At 43.9% G+C, this 20,339-nt stretch overlaps 1 protein-coding gene across 6 annotated transcripts in view; it reads left to right on the forward strand.

Annotated features, from left to right (window-relative positions):
- Positions 1-16,921, forward strand: part of Eya3 (EYA transcriptional coactivator and phosphatase 3) — a 114,418-nt gene extending 97,497 nt beyond the window's left edge. For all 6 annotated transcript variants that reach the window (XM_008847966.3, XM_017801901.2, XM_008847968.3 and 3 more), the window contains 2 exons: positions 11,483-11,583; positions 15,635-16,921. In XM_008847966.3, the coding sequence (XP_008846188.1) occupies positions 11,483-11,583; positions 15,635-15,715 (182 nt within the window). In that variant the 3' untranslated portion in view covers positions 15,716-16,921. The remainder of the gene's footprint in view (positions 1-11,482; positions 11,584-15,634) is intronic.
- Positions 16,922-20,339: the final 3,418 nt, after the last annotated feature.

The raw sequence follows: 20,339 nt of genomic DNA on the forward strand, positions 1-20,339 counted from the left end.
ACATAGTGGAAGGAGAAAACCAACTCACAATTATCCTCTGACCTCCACATTCTCACTATGGCATGCACTCAGGCATGTGGACACACACACACTTTAAAAAAAGTGGTGGATAGCACTTGGGAAGCAGAGGCAGGCAGATCTTTGTGAGTTCGAGGCCAGCCTGATCTACATAGTGAGTTCCAGGACACCTGGGGCTACAAGGAGACTGTGTCTCAAAAAAAAAAAAATAAATAAATAAATGGTGGAGCACACCTTTAGTCCCAGCACTCAGGAGGCAGAGGTAGGCAGATCTCTGTGAGATCGAGGCCCAAAAAGACCAAAAAAAAATTTTGTTGTTGTTGTTTTTAAATAAATAACTTTTGGGAAGGATGTGGGAAAACTGGAACTTTTGAGCACTAATGATAAGTTATAAAATGATTCTCTTGGGGACTAGTTTAGTGGCCAAGCACTTGTCTGGAATGTGTGAAGGCTCTAGGTTTGATGCCCAGCACCACACACATTTGAAAAATGATGCAATGGGGGCTGGAGAGATGGCTCAGGAGTAAAGAGCATTGGATGCTCTTGCAGAGGACCCAGGTTCAATTCCCAGTACCCACATGGCAACTAACAACCATCTGTAACTGATTCTAGGGAATCCAACACCCTTTTCTGTCCTCCACAAGCATTTCATGACATGAGTGCAGTTACATATATGTAGGCAATGTGCTCATACACATAAGATAAAAATAATACATAAAATATTTTTTAAAATAAAAAATGCCAGGCATGGTGATGTGTACCGTTAATCCCAGCCCTGGGGAGGCCGAGGCAGGTGGCGAATTTCTCTGTGATCAAAACCACTCTGGTCCACATCGTGACTTCCAGGTGACCTGGGACTAGGGATACCCTGTCAAAAACAGACAGTAATAATAATAATAATAATAATAGAATAAAGCAGCTATCAAAAATAGACCATGATGATTCCTCCAAACAACAGTCCCACTTCTGGGTAAACGTCCAAAAGAGTTGAGTCTCAAATCTTAAGTTATGTCCAAATACCTAGTGTTTGTTACTAAGTATATAGGAAGGTAGCTCGTCAATAAGTATTTAATAAATTAAAACCAGTTTGTGCTGCTGAGATGGTAGCACACTATTCTGTGTGCTGCACATGGTCTAGAAAAGATGTGTGTGACAGCTTCCCTTCCTCCTCTGCTCTTTGGTCTGTGTGGACAGTCCATACTTCTCTGTTGTAACAAAGGAGAGGGCCCTAGAGTTTATAGATGAGCTTTGGTTGTATAATTCTTTCTTTTACATGCCTGTTGCTCACCTTCCTCCATAAAAAATAGATCCACATTTCATGTCTGTGTGTGTGTGTGTGTGTGTGTGTGTGTGTGTGTGTGTGTGCACAACCTCCAAGAAGAGGGAGAAGTCATAAGGAGCCCTACGTAATCCTATGGACATCACCTTCCTTCCACTCTCCGTCCTTCAAATATTTACTGATCACCTTTTTTGTGCCAGGCATTGTTCTAAAAACTGGGAACATATCAGTGAACAAAACAAAAAAATTTCTGCTTCTGGTGGAAGGAGATAGTCAGGAAACAAAGTATGTCAGATGGAAGTGAGTGCGAGGGTGAAAGTGGCCAAGAGTAGAGAAAATAGAATCATGTTTTGGAGTTTGTCGGGATTTTTGTTTGGTTTTTGCATTCTGGATCAAACCCGGTGCCTTTAACATGCCTTGCAAGCCTTCTGCCACTGAACTACATCCCCAGCCCCGTAGTGTCTTCTTTAAATAGGAGATCTGGAAGAGTGAAGGAGTGAGCCATGTCATGTATCTGGGGAAAGAACCACCAAAAGAGAGAAAATTAAAAATGGAAAGGGAGCTGAAGATATGGTCAGCCTGAGAGCACTGGCTGCTCTTGCAGAGGACCTGGGTTCAGTTCCCAGAACCCACGTGGCAGCTAACAACCAGATCCAGGAGATCCGACACCTTTCTGGCCTCCGTGGCCATGAATGCACATGGTTCACTTGCATATATGCAGGCAAATCTAGTGATACACATAAAATAAAAATAAATAAAATTATGAAAGTAGAAAAGTCTGGAGGCAAGAGTATAAGAGAGAAAAAAATAGTAAGAGGGTCAGGAGAGCTAAAGGAGATGGGCACTGCAGAAGAGTAGCATGCTCTGACTTACTGAAGTGGATTATTCCTGCTGCATCATGAAGCAGACAAGTAGGACACACATTAGAAGTTGTAATAATCCAACCTGAAGTCATGTGGTAGCTTGGATGATGTGGCAATAGTAGAGGCTGAGAAGTTAGTTTAATCATCTGCTGCATCATGTGAAAGCAGAGCTGGCAGGAGGTACTGTTAGAGACAGTGCCAAGGCAGTGGCAGCACAGCGTGGCAAAAGCCTCTCCTCATGGAACACAGGAATCAGTGTGCTAGAGTAACTGAGTTCTCTGAGCAGAGGGAAAGCAGAATTTTTCTTAAGATTTATATGCAAAAATTAATTCTAGGTAGATGAAAAGCTTAACATGAAAAGCAAGTTTCTTTCAGAATACAGAAGAATATCTGTATGATCTTAAACTCTGTCTTTTGTAAGAGGCAAGAGATACTTAAAGAAATGCCGCAAGAGAACACGAGAAGGCCTGAGGACATTGCTCAGTGACACAGCTCTTGCCTGGCATGCACAAGGCCAGTCTGCAATTCATGAACAAGCCACAGAAAATATTTGCAATATGTTTAACTGAAATTTATGTACAGATTCCATAAAGAACTACAGGTCAGTTAGTAACCAACAATGTTGCCTATAGAAAAATAGACAAAGAAAGAGGAGATATAAATAGTGCCTTGCTGATGTTAAAAAAAAAAAAAAAAAAAAAAAGAGGGAACCGTATTAATCCAAAAGCCTACTGAAAAATTACACATACCTTATCCCTACATGAGTCCGTGAGTATAGCTGAAGACTACGTAACAAGAAACATGGCCAGACAGGAGAAACCTTCCTTTGAGTTGTTGGCCAGGGTAGTCCAAGAGACTCCCAAAATTACACAGGCTATTGCCACAGTCCTTGATTGCCTCCCAGGACTTGAAGACCCTATTGCTGAAGACAGGACATCCTTTGGACATAGGATTCAGAACAATGGGGCTGGATCTGACCTGGAAGCCACCTCCCCTGAAGGCCAGCTCTCATAGCTTTGGAGAGCACTATGCAAGTAGGTAAGGGCGAACCCAAGCTTTAAGGCCTAAAAATCATATCAGTGACCAGCACAGCAAACGACATCGGTATAGTAGTAACACTGTTATCTTGGAGATAATCAACAGGTACCTAATTGGACTTAAGTGTGGATCTTTTTTTTTTGAGACAGGATCTCCCTGCAGCCCCAGCTGGCCTGGTACTGGCTATGTAGATCAGGCTGGCCTCAAACTCACAGAGATATGCCTGCCTCTGCCTCCCAAGTGCTGGAACTAAAGGCCTGCACCACCACGCCCAGCCAGATCCTTAAATTTACACACAAGTTTCCCAGTCACCACCCATCAAAGTAGCTTCTTTATCAACAAACAGAGATTATTAACAGAGTTACACCACTGGTCACACACACAGATTCTCTGTGACTTGCCCAAGCCTAAGTGGATCATCTAGGATGCAACCTCTACACCTAAAGCTCACAGAACATAGAACAAGGGATAAAGAGAACACTAATGCATCTTTCAGTTCTCATCAGTGATGCTCCCTCATGCAACAGAGGGACAGGAACACAAATGGCCAAAACACAGAGAATAAAGAGTCGGTACTTAGACAGGACTCCTGTATTGAGGTCCACCCACCCAGGGCTCAGGGAACATTGCGGAAGAGGGGACAGAAAGATTGTAAGCCAGGGAGGAAGTGAATGACCATACAGAAATAGTCCTACAGGTTCCTGGGACCCTTCTCATACAAATCTACAGCAGTGGTATCAGCATGCACAAGACCCATGCAAACTTAGGCAGACAAAAACCCAGCACAGAACTGTGCAAGCCCCTATCTTAACTGAAGAATTGGTAGCTGATTACTGCTGGGTGAGGAAGAGCTGATCTTCTTGAAGGGAAAGGCTCTAGATAGGCTGACTAAACCCCAGTGGATGAGCTTGCACTGAGGGACATCTTGGGACACTAACTTTACATTATAGGCCTTAATACAAATGACAGAATGTGTGTACTACGGGGCGGGGGGGCAGGTTTGTGGGAGGGTGCCGGAGGGGAAGGAGAGGGGGTATAAAGATGATTTTATGTATGAAATAACACAAAAATTCAATTTAAAAAAATTTAGAAATATAGACAGAACTATAGCCAGTTTACAGAAAAGAAAACCATAAAATTGAAAAATTCCTTACTCTCACCACTTAAGAAACTACATAACAGTCCTGGACTCAGTCCCTAGCACCCTCCACACCCATACACAAAAGAAAATGTAAATTAAGGAAATGCTGTTGAAGCTTGATGCATTTTCCACCTGTCAGACAAAAATTGCAGTCTGACAGTGACAAGCTGTGTTAAGGTAATGAGGACTCTTACTCTGCAAATGAGATTAAAAATGACTACAGTTTGTTAATGTCTAATACAGATTAATATGTATATGACTTATGATAAAACTATTTCACTTTTAGGTATATGTACTTCAAAGCATGAGTCTGCAGATTACAGCTCACCAGCCACTTTCTCTACCCTTTCCTATTTTTGTAAAGTTTTATTGAAATATATAACCTTGGGCTGGCAAGATAGCTCTGTGAGTAGAGGCACAACTACGTTCCATTCCCAGAACCCACATAATAGAGAGAACAGACTGAACATTGTCCACTACTTCCACACATGAACTGTGACTAGTTTGTATAGCTGCTTCCCCACTGCTATAATAGAGATGAATAAACATTTACTCGGGGTAGGGGGGGATATCCCTGAGACAGGGTCCCACTGTAAAGCGTTGGCTGGCCTGGAACTCACAGCGATTCACCTCCCTCTGCCTTCCAAGTGCTAGTATTAAAAGTATGCACCAATACGCTGCTTCCCAGCACTCAGGAAGCAGAGGCAGGCGGATCTTTGTGAATTCAAGGCCAGCCTGGTCTACATAGTGACTTCCAGGACAGCTGGGGCTACAGGGAGACCCTGTCTCAAAAAGACCAAAATAAAAAAACAAACAAGAAAAGTGTACACCATTACACTTGGCCCTGCAAAAATATTTTGCTATCTCTTGCCATTCAGTAATTATCACAAGCATAGGCTTTGTGCTAAGATCTTTTGATATAACCTTGTTTCTAATGGAAAATGACTAGGAATTATTGATGTGGGAATCTGTCCATTGATAGAGAATAGACAAATATAAATAGTCAAATACTGGAATACTACATTGCAGTTTAAAGATAATTAACCTGGGGCTGGAGAGATGGCTCAGTGGTTAAGTGACTGCTCTTACAGAGTACCCGGATTTGATTTCCAGCACCCACATGGTGGCTAACAACCACTTGTAACTTCAGTTCAGGGCATCTGACACCTTCTGACCTCTGCAGGCATTCCATTACACAGGTGTACTTATACACATGCAGGCAATACATGCATACATATAAAATAAAAGTAATAAATAAAATATTTTTTAAAAATAAGTGAAAAGCTGGAGAGATGACTCAGCGGTTAAGAGAACTGACTGCTGTTACAGAGGGACCTGGGTTCAATTCCCAGCACCCACATGGCAACTAACAACTGTCATTAACCACCACCTTCTTCTGGCCTCTGTTGAACACACATGGTAAACCTACAGGCAGACAAAAAGCTCATAAAGGTAAATTTTAAAAAAAGAGAATGTGTAAAATACACAAAAGTGCATTGCAGACAAATAATGTAGAAAATGTAACATTTGATACAATAGTTTTCTTTAGTTTTGAGCGGGGGTGGGGGTTGTTTGTTTTTGAGACTTAGGTCTCCCTATAGGCCCAGGCTGGCCTGATCTCACTATGTTGAGGCTGGCCTCAAACTTACTATGTAACCAAGGATGACCTGGAATTCCTGATCCTCCTAACTCAGCCTCTCTAGGGATAGGGTTACACCCAGCTAAAATTAGGATTTTCTGCATGCACTGTGTACACAAGGGTAAATGTTCACACTTTTAGAGTACATAAAGTGCAAATAAATCTTTAATATCTTTTTTTAATGTTTATTACCTGTGTGTGTACATGCATGCATGCATGCATGCATATGCACATAATCATCTGGGTTCGTTTGGGTATGAATATGCCACATTGCATGTGGGGGTGTTAGAGGGCAGTTTGTGGGAGTTGGTTCTTTTCTTTCACTATTTGAATCCTGGGGTAGAACTTGGGTCTTCAGGCTTGGCAGCACATGCCTTACCTACTGGGCCCATGTTGCCACCCCGTCATATGTTTTTGAAAACCTAAAACAACTATGAAATACACTGAGTTGAGAAAACTGAGTTGGTAGTAGATAGATACACAGACATTGGGGTTTTGTTATATTTTATTTACAATAGTGGGTGATAGAGGAAACACCCCTAAAAGCTCCCTTCAAATGCTCCCTACTCTGTCTCCGCTGGTGCTTTCCTGGGTGAAGCACTTTGACTGGGGCCACCCTCACCTGAGGTACATTTTCAGTACTGATCTTTATACTGAGCCCTGGTGCCCACAGGCTCACCAAACTAATGGAAATGGTTTTATTTCCTCTGACATTAAGTGAGCATAATTGGTGACATTCCTCAGTCTGGGTTCATCCAGAGCTAATTTGGGAAGCTTGCAGTGGGAGCTGGTGCCATGGTAACCACAATGAGAGGCTTGAGGCTTTCCTTGACAAAACTAAGAAATGGGAGCCAAAGAAGAAGCATTTTAGTTTCCCTGAAGTGATTTCAGAATTACAGTTTTCCAATTTGCTTGGGTTTTGGGGGTTTTTTTTGTTTTGTTTTGGGTTTTTTTTTTGAGATAAGATTTCATGTAGCCCAGGCTGGCCTCAAACTTACTATATAGCCAAGGATGACCTAGAATTCCTGATCCTCCTACCTCAGTCTCTCAAGGGCTAGGATTACACCCAGCTAAAATTAGAATTTTCTGCATCCTCACTGTATAACTTTGGACATTGAATCCTCAAGATCGTTTCAGAAAATACCAGAAGTAGGTTTGGGGAGGGTGGTCTGGTTGTTTTTATTTTGAGAAAGAATCTCACTCTGTAGCCCAAGTTGCTTCCAACTCAGTGATCCTCTGCTTTAACTTTCCAAGTTCTGGAATTACAGGCATGTGCCACCACACCCAGATGACAGGAGTCTCTTTGCTAGAGGAAAGCTCAGAACTGACATTCTCAGAAGACTTGGTTGGCTTGGCAGTTTACTGGTGTTGATTGCTGGTAAACTGGTCATTTACCTTGTCCTCCAGAACAGGAAAGGCTCATGCCCAGAATTGTTCTGAAGTGTAAATGAAAGTGTGGATTACAGCTAGTGCTTCATGTGCAGATCTACTCCTTCACTTTAGGCTATTGATAAGCTCTCTTAGTGTCTATCTCTCTCTCGCTCTCTGGCTCACTCTTGTTCTCCTTATAGAGGAGGCATTTCAGAGTGTATTTCATCCTTGATCATAACATGTCAGAACGATAGAAATAAAGTGTAATGGAATTAGACAATGAACTCTTAACACTGAACTAAGAATCAAGGGCTGGACAACAGAAGAAAAATCAGGACATTGCAGAAAAGTAGATTTACTGGAGATGATTCCATCAGTGAAATATGCCAGACTCAGGCATATGACATACTTCCTCTCATATGCAGAATGTAGAGCTCTGTGTGTGATTATGACAATGATGGTGGTGATGATGGAAGAAAAGGGACCATGAGAGAGATCTTGAGGGTTAGGGGAAGAAAGGGTGCTGGAATACGTATGACATGAAAGCAGAAAAGAGGCTGTTTAGGCGAGGAAAGAAACTGTCGAGAAGTGGGGCAGGGGGCTGGAGAGATTGCCTCACCAGTTAAGAGTGCTTTCCTACCCATCCAGAGGACGTAAGTTTGGTCCTCGGCATCCATGTTGGGTGGCTGCCTCACAACTGCCTGGAACTCTAGCTCAGAGATCTGACACCTCTGGTCTCTGCTGGCACCTGTGCTCACATGCACATACTCACAGATATAAGCTTATTCATGTAATTAAAGGTAAATCTAAAATAATAACATGTATGTATGAGAATGCCATAATGAAACCCATTACTTTGTATAACATTTAAAATTTAATATAAAAAGTTGTAGGTTAATTAAGGACTAGAGTTATGGGCAATTGGAAGAGTGTGTTCAATCAGCATCACAGGAAAAGAAAAGGAAAAATTTCAGAGGCTGGGGAGATAGCTCAGTTGATAAACTGCTTGCCACACAAGCATGACAACCTGAGTTTGATCCTTAGCACCCAGATAAAAAGCTGGATGTGATGGTACACACTTGTAATCTCAGCACCAGGGAGGCAGAAACAGGTAGATACCTGGGGCTTGCTGGCCAGCCAGCCTAGCCTAAGCAGTGAACCCCAGGTCCCAGTGAGAAACTTTGTCTCAAAAAACAAGGTATAGGGGGCTGGAGAGATGGCTCAGTGGTTAGGAGCACTGACTGCTCTTACAGAGGACCCGGGTTTGGTTCCCAGGACCCACACTGCAGCTAAAAACTGTCAGTAACTCCAGTTCCAGGGGATCTGACGCCCTCTTCTGACCTCCGTAGGCATTGCATGACAGGTACATTTATATGTAGGCAATACATTTATACACATAAAAGATAAATGAAAATTCTAAATTTTTTTTTTTTGGTCTTTTTGAGACAGGGTCTCCCTGTAGCCCCAGCTGACCTGGCACTCACTGTGTAAACCAGATCCGCCTGTCTCTGCCTCACGAGTGCTGGGACTAATGGGCATGTGCCACCACGCCCAGCTTTAAAAAAATTTTTTTAAGTTGCATGTATGTGAGTGCACCCGTGTCGTGCAATGCTGCAGAGGTCAGAAGAGGGCTTTGGATTCCCCCGGAACTGGAGTTAAGGACAGTTTGTAGCCACCATGTGGGTGCTGGGAATTGAACCCGGGTCCTCTGCAAGAGCAGTTAATGCTCTTAACTGCTGAGCCATCTCTCCAGCCCTGAATTTAAATTGGGGTTCAGTATATGGAATATAGCGCTTACTAAGTCATTTGTGAGGTTCACATGGATTTACTCAGCAACAGTCGAATGTTTCATAGGGATGTAAGGCATGGCCATCACTGCGAAGTCAGCTCTGAAACTCCCCAGTGCACCCAGCAGAGTCTTGTGGCATAAGAGGGAAACAGAAAGCCAGAGTAGACTAGTCTCTGGTCCCAGATAGTACTGAGATGTGGCGTGGGCTAGGAGTATCAGAGATTTACAGTTGCTCAGATCGGCTTAGATTTTTGTCAGTTTCCTTATTTCCTAGATGTCTGTGTGTTACAGTCATTTTCCAGCAGATGGCAGTCAAGTGTCTTGAGAAAGGGACACCTTTATCTTATTTACCCAGGAATCCAGGAACCTTGGTGCTGGGTCACTAGGTCTGGTAAGAAAGAATGAGGTTTATGGAACAGGATGAAGAGGGAAGCAAAGTTTGGACCTTGGTTAACTGAACAAGCAGGGAAATAGCTTTTGAGGGAGGGTAAAGAAAGAGCAAGGGCTAGGCTGATGGCAGCCTGTATTCCCAGCACTCAGGTGGCTAAGGCAGAAGGATCCCAGTTCAAAGCCAACCTGGGCTACATGGCAAGACCCTGTCTCATGAGGGAAAAAAAAAATGGGTTATAATTCCTTTTAGTTATCCCATAAAGTGTCTTTCCCATAGCACTATACTCTGCTTATGTGTTAGGTAATGGCTCCAGATGAGATTTAAATTTTGATGTACCCAGATAATTCTCAGAACTGTCTACAGTGAATTTAAATCACATTTGGGGCTGGGGATGCAGTTCAGTGGCAGAGTGCTTCTCTAGCCTGAATACGGCCCTGGGTTTGCTTCTCAGTGCTACCCAAAATAACAGTACTAATAATTCTAAGTCATTCATTTCCCAAGTTCAACTTAGTGATGCAATATCTTTGCAACCACAAAGTATAGTGAGGAAATTCCAATGTAACAAGCATTGCTGCCACGTTCAGCAGTGCACCCAGCAGTGCACCAAAGGCTCCAGTGATAGTTCCAAACCCATGCTCACACAGACGGTTAAGATCAGTGAGTCATAAAACACAACAGAAAGACGTGAATGTGAGAAAGGGACCTGTAAGGGAGGAAGGAGAGGGGTGAAGGGAGACTGGAGGAAGGGTGAGAATAATCAGAAGGCCTTGTATGGTGTATGTGTATGAGATTGTCAGAGAACTAATTTTTTTTAATATTTATTTTATGTGTATGAGTGTATTGCCTGCATGTATGTGAGTGCACCCGTGTCTTGCAGTGTCACGGAGGTCAGAAGAGGACTTTGGATTCCCCCAGAACTGGAGTTAAGGACGGTTCATAGCCGCCATGTGGGTGCTGGGAATCGAACCCGGGTCCTCTGTAAGAGCAGTCAGTGCTCTTAACTGCTGAGCCATCTCTCTAGTCCCCAGAGAACTAATTTAATCAATTAAAAAAATAGGAGTGCCGGCCAGGTGTGGTGGCGCACACCTATAATCCCAGTACTCCGGAGGCAGAGACAGGTCTGTAAGTTCAAGGCCAGCCTGGTCCACATAGTGACTTCCAGGCCAGCTTGGGCTACAGGGAGACCCTGCCTCAAAAAGACAAAAAAAGAGAAAACAACACTGTTGCTAATGAATATGATCAAAAATAAAAATAATAGGAGTGCTAGGCATGGTGGCGCTTGCTTTTAATCCCAGCACTTGGGAGGCAGAGGCAGGAGGATCTCTGCGAGTTTGAGGCCAGCCTGGTCTACATAGTGAGTTCCAGGACAGCTGGGGTTGCAGGGAGACCCTGTCTCAAAAAGACCAATAAATAAATAAATAAATAAATAAAATAAAAATAGTGTCAGGGAGAGATCATTTATTATGTGCAACAGCCAGAGCCTGAATTTAGAATTGGCCCCGAGTCCAAATTTAGTCAGTAGCTTATTTGTGATCTGAAACATCACTAAAGCTGTGACATCCTGTTATCTGTAAAGTAGGGAATGTACCATCTCACTGACTTATTTTGAGAACTGAATGATGTGAATAGGCATTTTGTATGCTATAGAGAGTGGGAGACACACAAGAGGAAGTGGTGTTTTTACAGCCCTCGCAGCCCAGGCTCATTATCTTCTATTTTTAGAAATTCCCTCATGCTAGGATTTTGGGAGCCTCACCCTTGATGTGAAATTTAAAGTAAGTTGTCAGAATGGCATGCTTTCACATTCTTTGGACAGAGGCCTACTAGATCTCTGGCTGTGCCCCTAACTCTCCACCAAGCAGTCTCTATACCACAAGCAGGTGGTACTTTGTCTTTGGTACTGCAAAAAGTTAGGGAAGGATGTCCTAATAGGGAATCTCTTTTTCTCTTCAGGTAAGGAGAGCTGCTTTGAGAGAATTGTCTCAAGGTTTGGAAAGAAAGTCACATATGTAGTGATTGGAGATGGACGAGATGAAGAAATTGCAGCCAAACAGGTAACTATGGAAAGAAAAAAAAAATCATTTATGTGATTGTGAGTCAAGCAATTTGAAAGGTGATAAAATAGAGCTAGGTACAGTGGCACTCATCTATAATTCCTGCACTCTGGAGACTGAGAGAGGAAGATCTTGAGTCCAGGGTCAGTCTGGGCTACATAGCAAAGGCACTCAAAAAAGAAAGGAAGAAGCTGGGCATGGTGGCTCATGCCTTAATCCCAACACTTGGGAGGCAGAGGCAGGGGGATCTCTGAGTTCAAGGCCAGCCTGGTCTACATAGTGAGTTCCAGGCCAGCTGGGGCTACAGGGAGACCCTGTCTCAAAAAAACCAAAAAAAAAAAAAAAAAAACATGAAGGGAGGGAAGGAGGACATAGCTTACTTGGTAGAGTGGTTGTCTAGCATACATGAAGCCCTGAATTTGACCCTCAGCACTGCATAAACCAGGCATGATGGAGCATGCTTTTAATCGCAGCACTTGGGAAGTGGAGGCAGAAGGATTGGAAGTTCAAAGGGCATCCTTGACTACATAGGAAGTTCATGGAGTACATGAGACCCTGCCAGAAAGAGGGGTGTATGGAGAACAACGGTAAAATTGCAAAATCTTTACATCTGTCACGAATTTGTAGTGCTTCTTTCCTACTTTTCTTTAAAGAAAGGTCATCTTGAAATAGAGTTTTCCCTAGAAGCTGTTAGGTCTTCTTTCCTCTGTTTCAGTCAAGAATCTTAAAATTGGGATTGCAGAGATGGCTCAGCAGTAAGAGCACTAACTGCTCTTGCAAAGGACCCAGGTTCAATTCAGATTCAATTCCCAGTACCCAACATAGTAGCTAACAATCATCCTTAACTCCAGTTCCAGGGAGTCTGATGCCCTCTTCTGACCTCCATGGGTACTGCCTGACACAGGTGCACTGATCTACATGCAAGCAATACACTCATACACATAAAATAACAAAATAATAAATAAAATATGTATTTTTTTAAATCTTAAAATCAGGGCTGGGGGATGTAGCTCAGTTGGTAGAGCACTTGCCTAATATGTACTATCAAGCCCAGGGTTTGATCACCAGCACCTCATAAAACCAGGTGTGGTGGTACATACCTATAATCCCAGCACTCAGATGGTAGAGGCAGGAGGACCAGAAGCTCACAGTCATCCTCACCTGCATAGCAAGTTTGAGGCCAGCCTGGGCTGCATGAGACCCTATCTCAAAGAAAGAAGAATCTTAAAACCTTCCAGCCTTATTACAACCCCCAACCCCCCATTAAACCTGAGTTGAGCTGAAGAGATGGCTCAGCAGTTAAGAGCACTTACTGTTCTTTCAAAGGACCTGGGTTCATTTCCCAGCACCAACATGGTGAATCACAGCTATCACAACTCCAGCTTCAAGGGATCCAGTGCCCTCCTTTGGCCTCAGCAGGCATTGCACACATGTGGTACACTCATACACGCAGGCAAAATACTCATACACATAAAAATCATAAATCACTGGGTGTGGTGGCGCATGTCTTTAATCCCAGCACTCGGGAGGCAGAAGCAGGCAGATCTCTGTGAGTCCAAGGCCTGCCTGGTCTACATAGTGACTTCCAGGACAGCTGGGGCTACAGGGAGACCCTGTCTTAAAAGGTCAAAAAAAAAATCGTAAATCTTTTTGTCTGCTTGAGACAAGGTCTCCCTGTAGTTCCAGCCGGCCTGGAGCACACTATTTAGACCAGGCTGGCCTCGAACTCAAAAAGATCCACCTGCCTCTGCCTCCCGAGTGCTGGGTTAAAGGTGTATACCACCACGCCCAGCCATAAATCTTTATAAAAAGAAAAAAATCCACCTGAGGTGGACCTCTTTCTCATCTGAGATGAGACTTGACTCAAGGACATCAGACTTGACTCAAGCAAGGCAAATCATTCTGGCTTTTCCAGGTTTCCAATTTTTTATTATTATTTTTTAAGTACACTGTATTAGGAATTGATTTGTAGAGAAAATCTGTCTTGCTCTTGAGCCTCAGCAAGTTTCTTGTACAGGTTAGCCCTGTCACTGCACAGGCCTCAACTCAGGTCAGCCTTTCTTTACTTTCCTGGTATGCTGTAGTAGGTGGAAGCGCTTTGCCTGTGCAGTCTAAAATCAGGCAGGTGTGGCCAGAAGCAATTGTGCATCTGACCCAGCTATGTGGGCCAAGAAGAGAAATTGCTTGAGCCCAGGAGTTTGGGACCAGCCTCAGCAACGTAAAAATAGTCAAGTCAGTCATGTTCCGATACATCACTAACCCTGTAACAGTCTGCTTACCCCCTTTCAGTTTCCTCATCTGCTATGTGGGTGTATGAAAGTTCTTTCCTTTACCACCCCACTTTGTTTTCATTAGATTTTAGATGTAGGGACCATGGCTTCCCAACCAGAACTCCTCTGATTTTCATCAAATGTCTTAGTGCTTTATGCAGGTTAGTCTCCTTCTTGTCAGCCTCTCTGACAGAAAATTCATCCTGGGGCTAAAAAGATGAGATGTTTCAGTGGTTAAGAGCACTGGCTTTGGATCTCTGAGTTGAAGACTAGCTTGGTCTACATAGTGAGTTCCAGATCAGCTGGGGCTACAGGAAGACCCTGTCTCAAAAAGACCAAAAAAAAAAAAAAAGCACTGGCTGCTCTTGTAGAGGCCTCAGGTTCCCTGTGCCCACATAGCAACTAACAACCACCTATAACTCTAGTTCTAGTTCCTGGGGAATCCAGTGCCCTCTTCTGATCTCCACTGGCATTGTAGGGCACAGGTGCACTTACGGCAATACACTCATACACATAAAAATAATAAAAAAAATTTTTAAAAGATTTGTGGGGCTGGAGAGATGGCTCAGCGGTTAAGAGCACTGACTGCTCTCGCAGAGGACCCAGGTTCGATATCCAGCACCCACTTGGCGGCTATGAACTGTCCTTAACTCCAGTTCCAGGGAAATCCGAAGCCCTCTTCTGACCTCCGTGGCATTGCACGACACGGGTGCACTCAACATACATGCAGGCAATACACTCATTCACATAAAAATAATAAAATATTTAAAAAAAAAAGATTTGCATTTGCATGAAGGTACCCCAAGGATGAGGAAACAGATTCCCAAGTAGCCTGTTCCACTGTGAGGTCACCAAAGCTGTTCGAAATTTCTTCCTTCCATTGAACAAAAATTTCTCTTTCAAACACTGGTTCTCGTCTGCGATTCCTAAGCATATCATAACAAGTCAGCTTCCTCCTCTGGGTTCTAATAACCTTGAAATGTTATGTATGAGGTGTATGTATGAAATATTATGTATGTATGTTATGTTTTCACTTAAGAAAAACTAGCTCTGTGCCAGAACTGTGTTCTAGAACCTCAGCATTCTGAGAAACTTGCATGTAACCAGTTGAACAGTCATTGAAGCTTATCACCTTCAATTTCATAAAATGTGGTTTCCAGCATGAAGTTGCGCCTTCCAGAAAGGCACATAGTATTCTTGACTTGATTCTGACTACATAACAAAATGAAGTTTTTATTTCTCCCATCTATACATTCCAGACATGGGAAGTATTTGGGCCTATTAGATAAAAATCTGAAAGGAAATTGACCATCTGCAAAACGGTGTAGTCTTACATTGATAACTAGTTTCTTCTCTGTTAATTTGGCTTTTTGTGACAGACTCCTGTGTTTCCCAGACTGGCCTCAAATTTGTAATCCTCCAGCCTCAGCCTCTCAAATGTTGGGATTAGAGACATTTACCACCACACTTAGAAGTACTGTTTCCTATGGGGCTTTTTTTTTTTTTTTTTAAATCCTGAAGACCTTAAAATAATAGCTGACACAGGTATCTCTCTCAGAAAAGCAAAATGGTACCACTGAAACCAAATAAAAATTTTCCTATCTGTGACGTAGCCTTATCAAACGAAGTTCTTTTACTCAAGGTTTCCTTCATCCTTTGGCCCTATGAGGTGAGCAGAGAAACCTAGTTACCGAGTACCTTGAAGACAGGTCTGTGGAACAGGGGTGTTAGTAACAACCTCCCAGAAGTTGAGCTAACCAACCGTCCTCATTCTCTTCCAGCACAACATGCCCTTCTGGAGGATCACAAACCACGGGGATCTAGTGTCCCTTCACCAGGCTTTGGAGCTTGACTTTCTCTAAGAACTGGAATGTGGAGCCTTCCTTGTGAGCTCCTCTTCGCTTCCGAAAGGAGCCAGAGGCCAGAACCAACTGAGAACTCTCTCTCCTGTATGTCTCGGTCTTTCTTTGTGTGTGTCTCAGTGTCTCTCTGTCCGTCTCTGTCTCTGTGTCTCTGGAATGCTGGCGAGAACACAATCAGAACCAACAGCTGCAATTTCTGCTGAGTGAGCTGCTGCCAGGGTCCACTGTTGTGCAGAACTAGGAGGCCATTGATAGAACAGTAGACTCCCTACAGCTCCAGGGCCTTCATTCTTCTGTTTCCCTTCAAAAAGGAAGAACAAGAAAAGGAAATTCTTGGCACAGTTGCACTCTTGGTCCATGAACAGATTGAGAGCTGCCCTTAACTCACGGTGACGAAAAATGCATCAAGTTGCATAAGAACATCTTTTGTAATCTTAGCTATAGAACTTCCTTTCCAGCAAATGGGTATGTTATTTTCGCAGGTGAGGGTCTTGTCTCTGAAGCAGCGCCCCCCCCCCACCTTTTTGTATTAAAGGGGTATGTAAAGTTTCCATGACAATAATGATGAAGATGTCTAAAATACCTCTCTGACTGTAGCACCTCCTTCACTCCAGTGGCTGCTCGCTAGGATGGCTCTTCTCTGTCCCTGGCGCCCTGGACACTCATTAACTTTAGACTTTGGCGTCTCCCATCCTGTAAGCCTCAGTCTCTTTGCCAGTCCTCCTTCCTCTATAACCAAATGGCACAACCTTGGAAATACCTTCCCATATATAAGAAATATAAGCCTTTAGCTTGACTCTGATTCAGAGGCTCTGTCCCTGGAGGCTTAGCCTCCAAACTGGAGAGAAGGGACTTGGGCTCCTTAGGAATTTCATCTGTTTGGGCTCTTGAGATAAGATTCTACCTAGTACTCCTTCATAGAAGCACCCCTTCCCACCAGGCGCTCACTCTGGCCTCCTCCTCTTCAGTCATCAAATCCTGGGCTCTGACACTTCCTGCCCTCTATTTCATGAATCCGTCTATCTCCAAGCAGCTCTAGCCAGTCCCTGCTGATGGTTTCAAGAAGTCAGAAAGTCCAAGAAGGACTGGAGAGAGGCTTAGTGGTTAAGAGCACTGGCTGCTCCCAAAGAGGACCCTGGGCTCTGTTCCCAGTACCCATCAGTTGTCAGCTAACAGCTGTCCATAATTTCAGTTCCAGAGGGTCCAGTGCCCTCTTCTGTCCTCTGTGGGCATTGCACAACACAGGTGGTACACTCATACACATGAAACATAAGTTTAAGAGCAGGCTGATCCCTGCTTCCTTTGAGGCAGCCCTTCAGCTCCTTGCAGTAATCCTAGCATGTGTTTACCCAGATCTTTGCCAGGAATTGAACAGCAGATAGCTAGAATCCAAACCCAATTTCCTATGAAACACCCCACTTCTCAGATCCCATGCTGAAGTGGGAAGCCAGAAGTGCAGGAAGATTTTCCTGAGTTAAATGCCTGAAAATTTAATCCCAAGCCAGATGCAGGAGCACCTCTCAGGCTCCCCCTAGGAAGCTTAGAGGGAAGCCTGACCCTAGTCCTAGCCTTCCAGCCCAGCCGCTTGTTGGATGTACCATCCCTCCAGGACCAACATAGATACCTGCACAATTGGGTGAAACCTCCCTAGAGCTAAGGAAATAATGGCCTTGGTCCTCAGGAAGTCCTTAACCAACCCCAGCTATAATCGCTGTCCCCAGAGATGCTGCAATACAAAGAGGCAAGATTTCCTCCCAGTGCCAGGCACCAGCTGAAAGGCTGGCACGCTGTCTTCAGAACCGTTGAGATAGTACTTCTGAGACCAGCAGCTGAGGAAGGGTTGGACAGGAGCTAAAGTTGGTGCTCCATCTTGGCCACCTCTTTGGCTTTGTTTCCAGGTAGGGTTGGGAACAGGGAGTCTGAGCCAGTCCTTCCTAAGCTGCATTTAGCAAATTGTCCTGGTGCTGCCCTGCCTTGCTCTATGATCCATCTTAGAAAACTCTTTCAGGCTCCTGACCCTCCCCTCACTGCCAGTGTATTTTCTAGTCCTGGACAAAGGCCACCTGTTGGTGCTGTGTTTCAGATTTAAGACTGCCAGGTGGTGACACCCATCTGCAAGCAAGTATACACACAAACACTTGGCTGTTAGACTATAACTTGGACTCCCTTTCAATGACCATTTTCCTCTGCCCTGACTGCCCAATTGTGCTCTTTCTTTACAAAATGAACTTGGACTTGGCCAAGACAGGCAAGGAGGTACTCCAAGCTGAGCAGCCTCTGCTCTGGCAGCTGCTGCCCATAATCAGCAGACAAGGGAGAGCTTCTTGGTATCTCCTCCAAAAGAAATTGTCCAAGTAATATTCCTTTGTGTTCTCCTCCCTCCCACCACAGCCTGGGAAGGAAGATTAAGTGGGCAGCATGAGAGCTGTTGGAAACAGGGGCCAAAGGAAACTGAGTCCTTTCATCAAGAGGTCCCCCCAAAAAAAAGGCAGTCCTTACTGGGAAGAGTACCCCTGAAATAGGCAGACGGTGAGTCCTTTCCCAACCAGAGTCTATGTCCTAGATGGTCATAGGACATCTCGTGATGGGGACTCTTAAGAGTGTTTCTGGAGTTGCAGAAATGTTCGGGGATATGAGGTGGCTTCACTTTCGAATGTAAAACTGACTGTGCCTTAGCGTCACCCTGTCCATAGTCTCTGGGGCAGCTGGTGGTGTCCAGAAGAGTGTCTGGAGAGTGCTCCAGAGTTAGGTGCCTACTTGGGCTTTTGTTTGATTTGGGGGTGTTCCTGTATTCTCTGCAAGTTGGCTGCCAAAGCTGGTATCCCGAGACTTGCCATAGCTTGTCCACAGTCTTCACAAATTCACCTTCACAGCTCCAGGTAGACTCTGATGAAAAACTCCAGCTACAAGCACGTGGGCTTAGATGCTCACTACCTTGAGTGGAGGGGCACCCTTTGTGAGTAAGCTGTTCCTTACTGCTGACCTGGTCTCCATTAAGAATTTAGGACTCATCAGATATATACTCATTGTAGAAGCCAATTTAGAATTCTGAGTGTCTCAACTATCTTAACCACAAGAGGGGGGCGGGATTAATTGTGTCCCGGCCCTTTCTGCAAGCTACCTGCCTGTCTTCTACTCTGAGTCAGCTCTAGCAAGCCAGGCTCCCTGGCTGGCTCCTAGGGCACTGATGGGAGCCATCCCATTAAGGACAATTTCTGCTTTGAACACCACTCTCCCTCTGGACTTGAGATGCCTCTTTAGCAGCAAAAGGCATTGGTTGGGTTGGATATATTTATGTGACTGCGGGCATTTGTGGCTGTAGAATCCTTGACCATAATGTTATATGTAATGGGAACTATCTTATAAACTTGAAAAAAATAAAGTTTTTATTTTCTATACAGTTTTCTCCTGTGTCTTTTCTGAATAGGATTAGCCCAGTTGCCCCGCAGTACAGTGTCCTAATCAGGACTTCACTAAGATAAAGAAGATGCCATCCTTTCAATAACTGGATCATTTGTTTCACAAAAAAATAGTCATAATGATCATTTGATATACACAGGAATCTGGTTTTTAAAAAAAAATTGCAAGGAAACATTTATTTCTGAATTGTTTCTAAAATAGTGCTTTTTTAGGTGTAAAACTGAGTAAGATTTTTTGTGCTGTCAGATGTGCTAAACTTTAATAGAGAAGTTGATACTTTCTGTGCTAAGCATAAACTGCAAAACCAATAAAACTAACCAACATGAAACCTCCTTGGATTTGGCCTGATTTCGTGTCCCATCAACTACTTTCTCTTCATTCTTCCACATTTGTGTCTGACTGGCCCCCACTGGTTTGGGAAATAGTCAAGAAGCATTTTTTTTTTTAATTCCAATGAAGGAAATTAGAATTTGGGTCTAGATTACAGACTATAGGATCAGTTTTTCCTGCAGAAAATAGGAGGTAGCTGGACGTGGTGGCACATGCCTTTGGTCCCAGCACTTGGGAGGTAGAGGCAAGCAGATCTCTGAGATCAAGGCCAGCCTGGTCTAAATAGCAAGTTTCAGGCCAGCCAGAACTACACGCTGTAGCAAAATCCTGTCTCAAAAGACCCTGTCTCAAAAAACCAAAACATTGGAAGTGGCCTTATATTCTGACTATGAGATCTCTTGTTACTAGACATGGATTTTGAGCAGCTGAAGCAAACCTGTTCATTGCTGTCTGCACACTTGCCTAGAAGTACAGGTTTGAGGTGTGGATTGCTTTCCAAACCCAAAGAGTAAGCATCTCACCCTAATCTAACAAAACATGAAATACCTCTTACAAACTTCGGTGGCATGTAAAAATTTAAGGTGGTTTATGTTTTCAAAAACAGGTTTCTTTGGGCTTTTGTTTTTGAGACAGTCTTTCTGTGCGCCAGCTGGCCTGGAACTCACTATGAATAATCCAGGCTGGCCACATCTCACAGAGATCTGCCTGCCTCTGCCTCCCAGGTGCTAAGATTAAAGGCACACACCACCATACCCAGCAAAAACAGGTTTATTTACATTTAAGGGTTCTCACATGGTACTTACACCTGTAATCCCAGCACTCAAGAGGCTGAGGCAGGATTATCATGAGTTCCAGGACAACCTGAGGTATAATG

Source organism: Nannospalax galili, unplaced genomic scaffold (genome assembly GCF_000622305.1).
Source record: "Nannospalax galili isolate Female #2095 unplaced genomic scaffold, S.galili_v1.0 scaffold23, whole genome shotgun sequence".
In the NCBI taxonomy this organism is placed as follows: Eukaryota; Metazoa; Chordata; class Mammalia; order Rodentia; family Spalacidae; genus Nannospalax; species Nannospalax galili.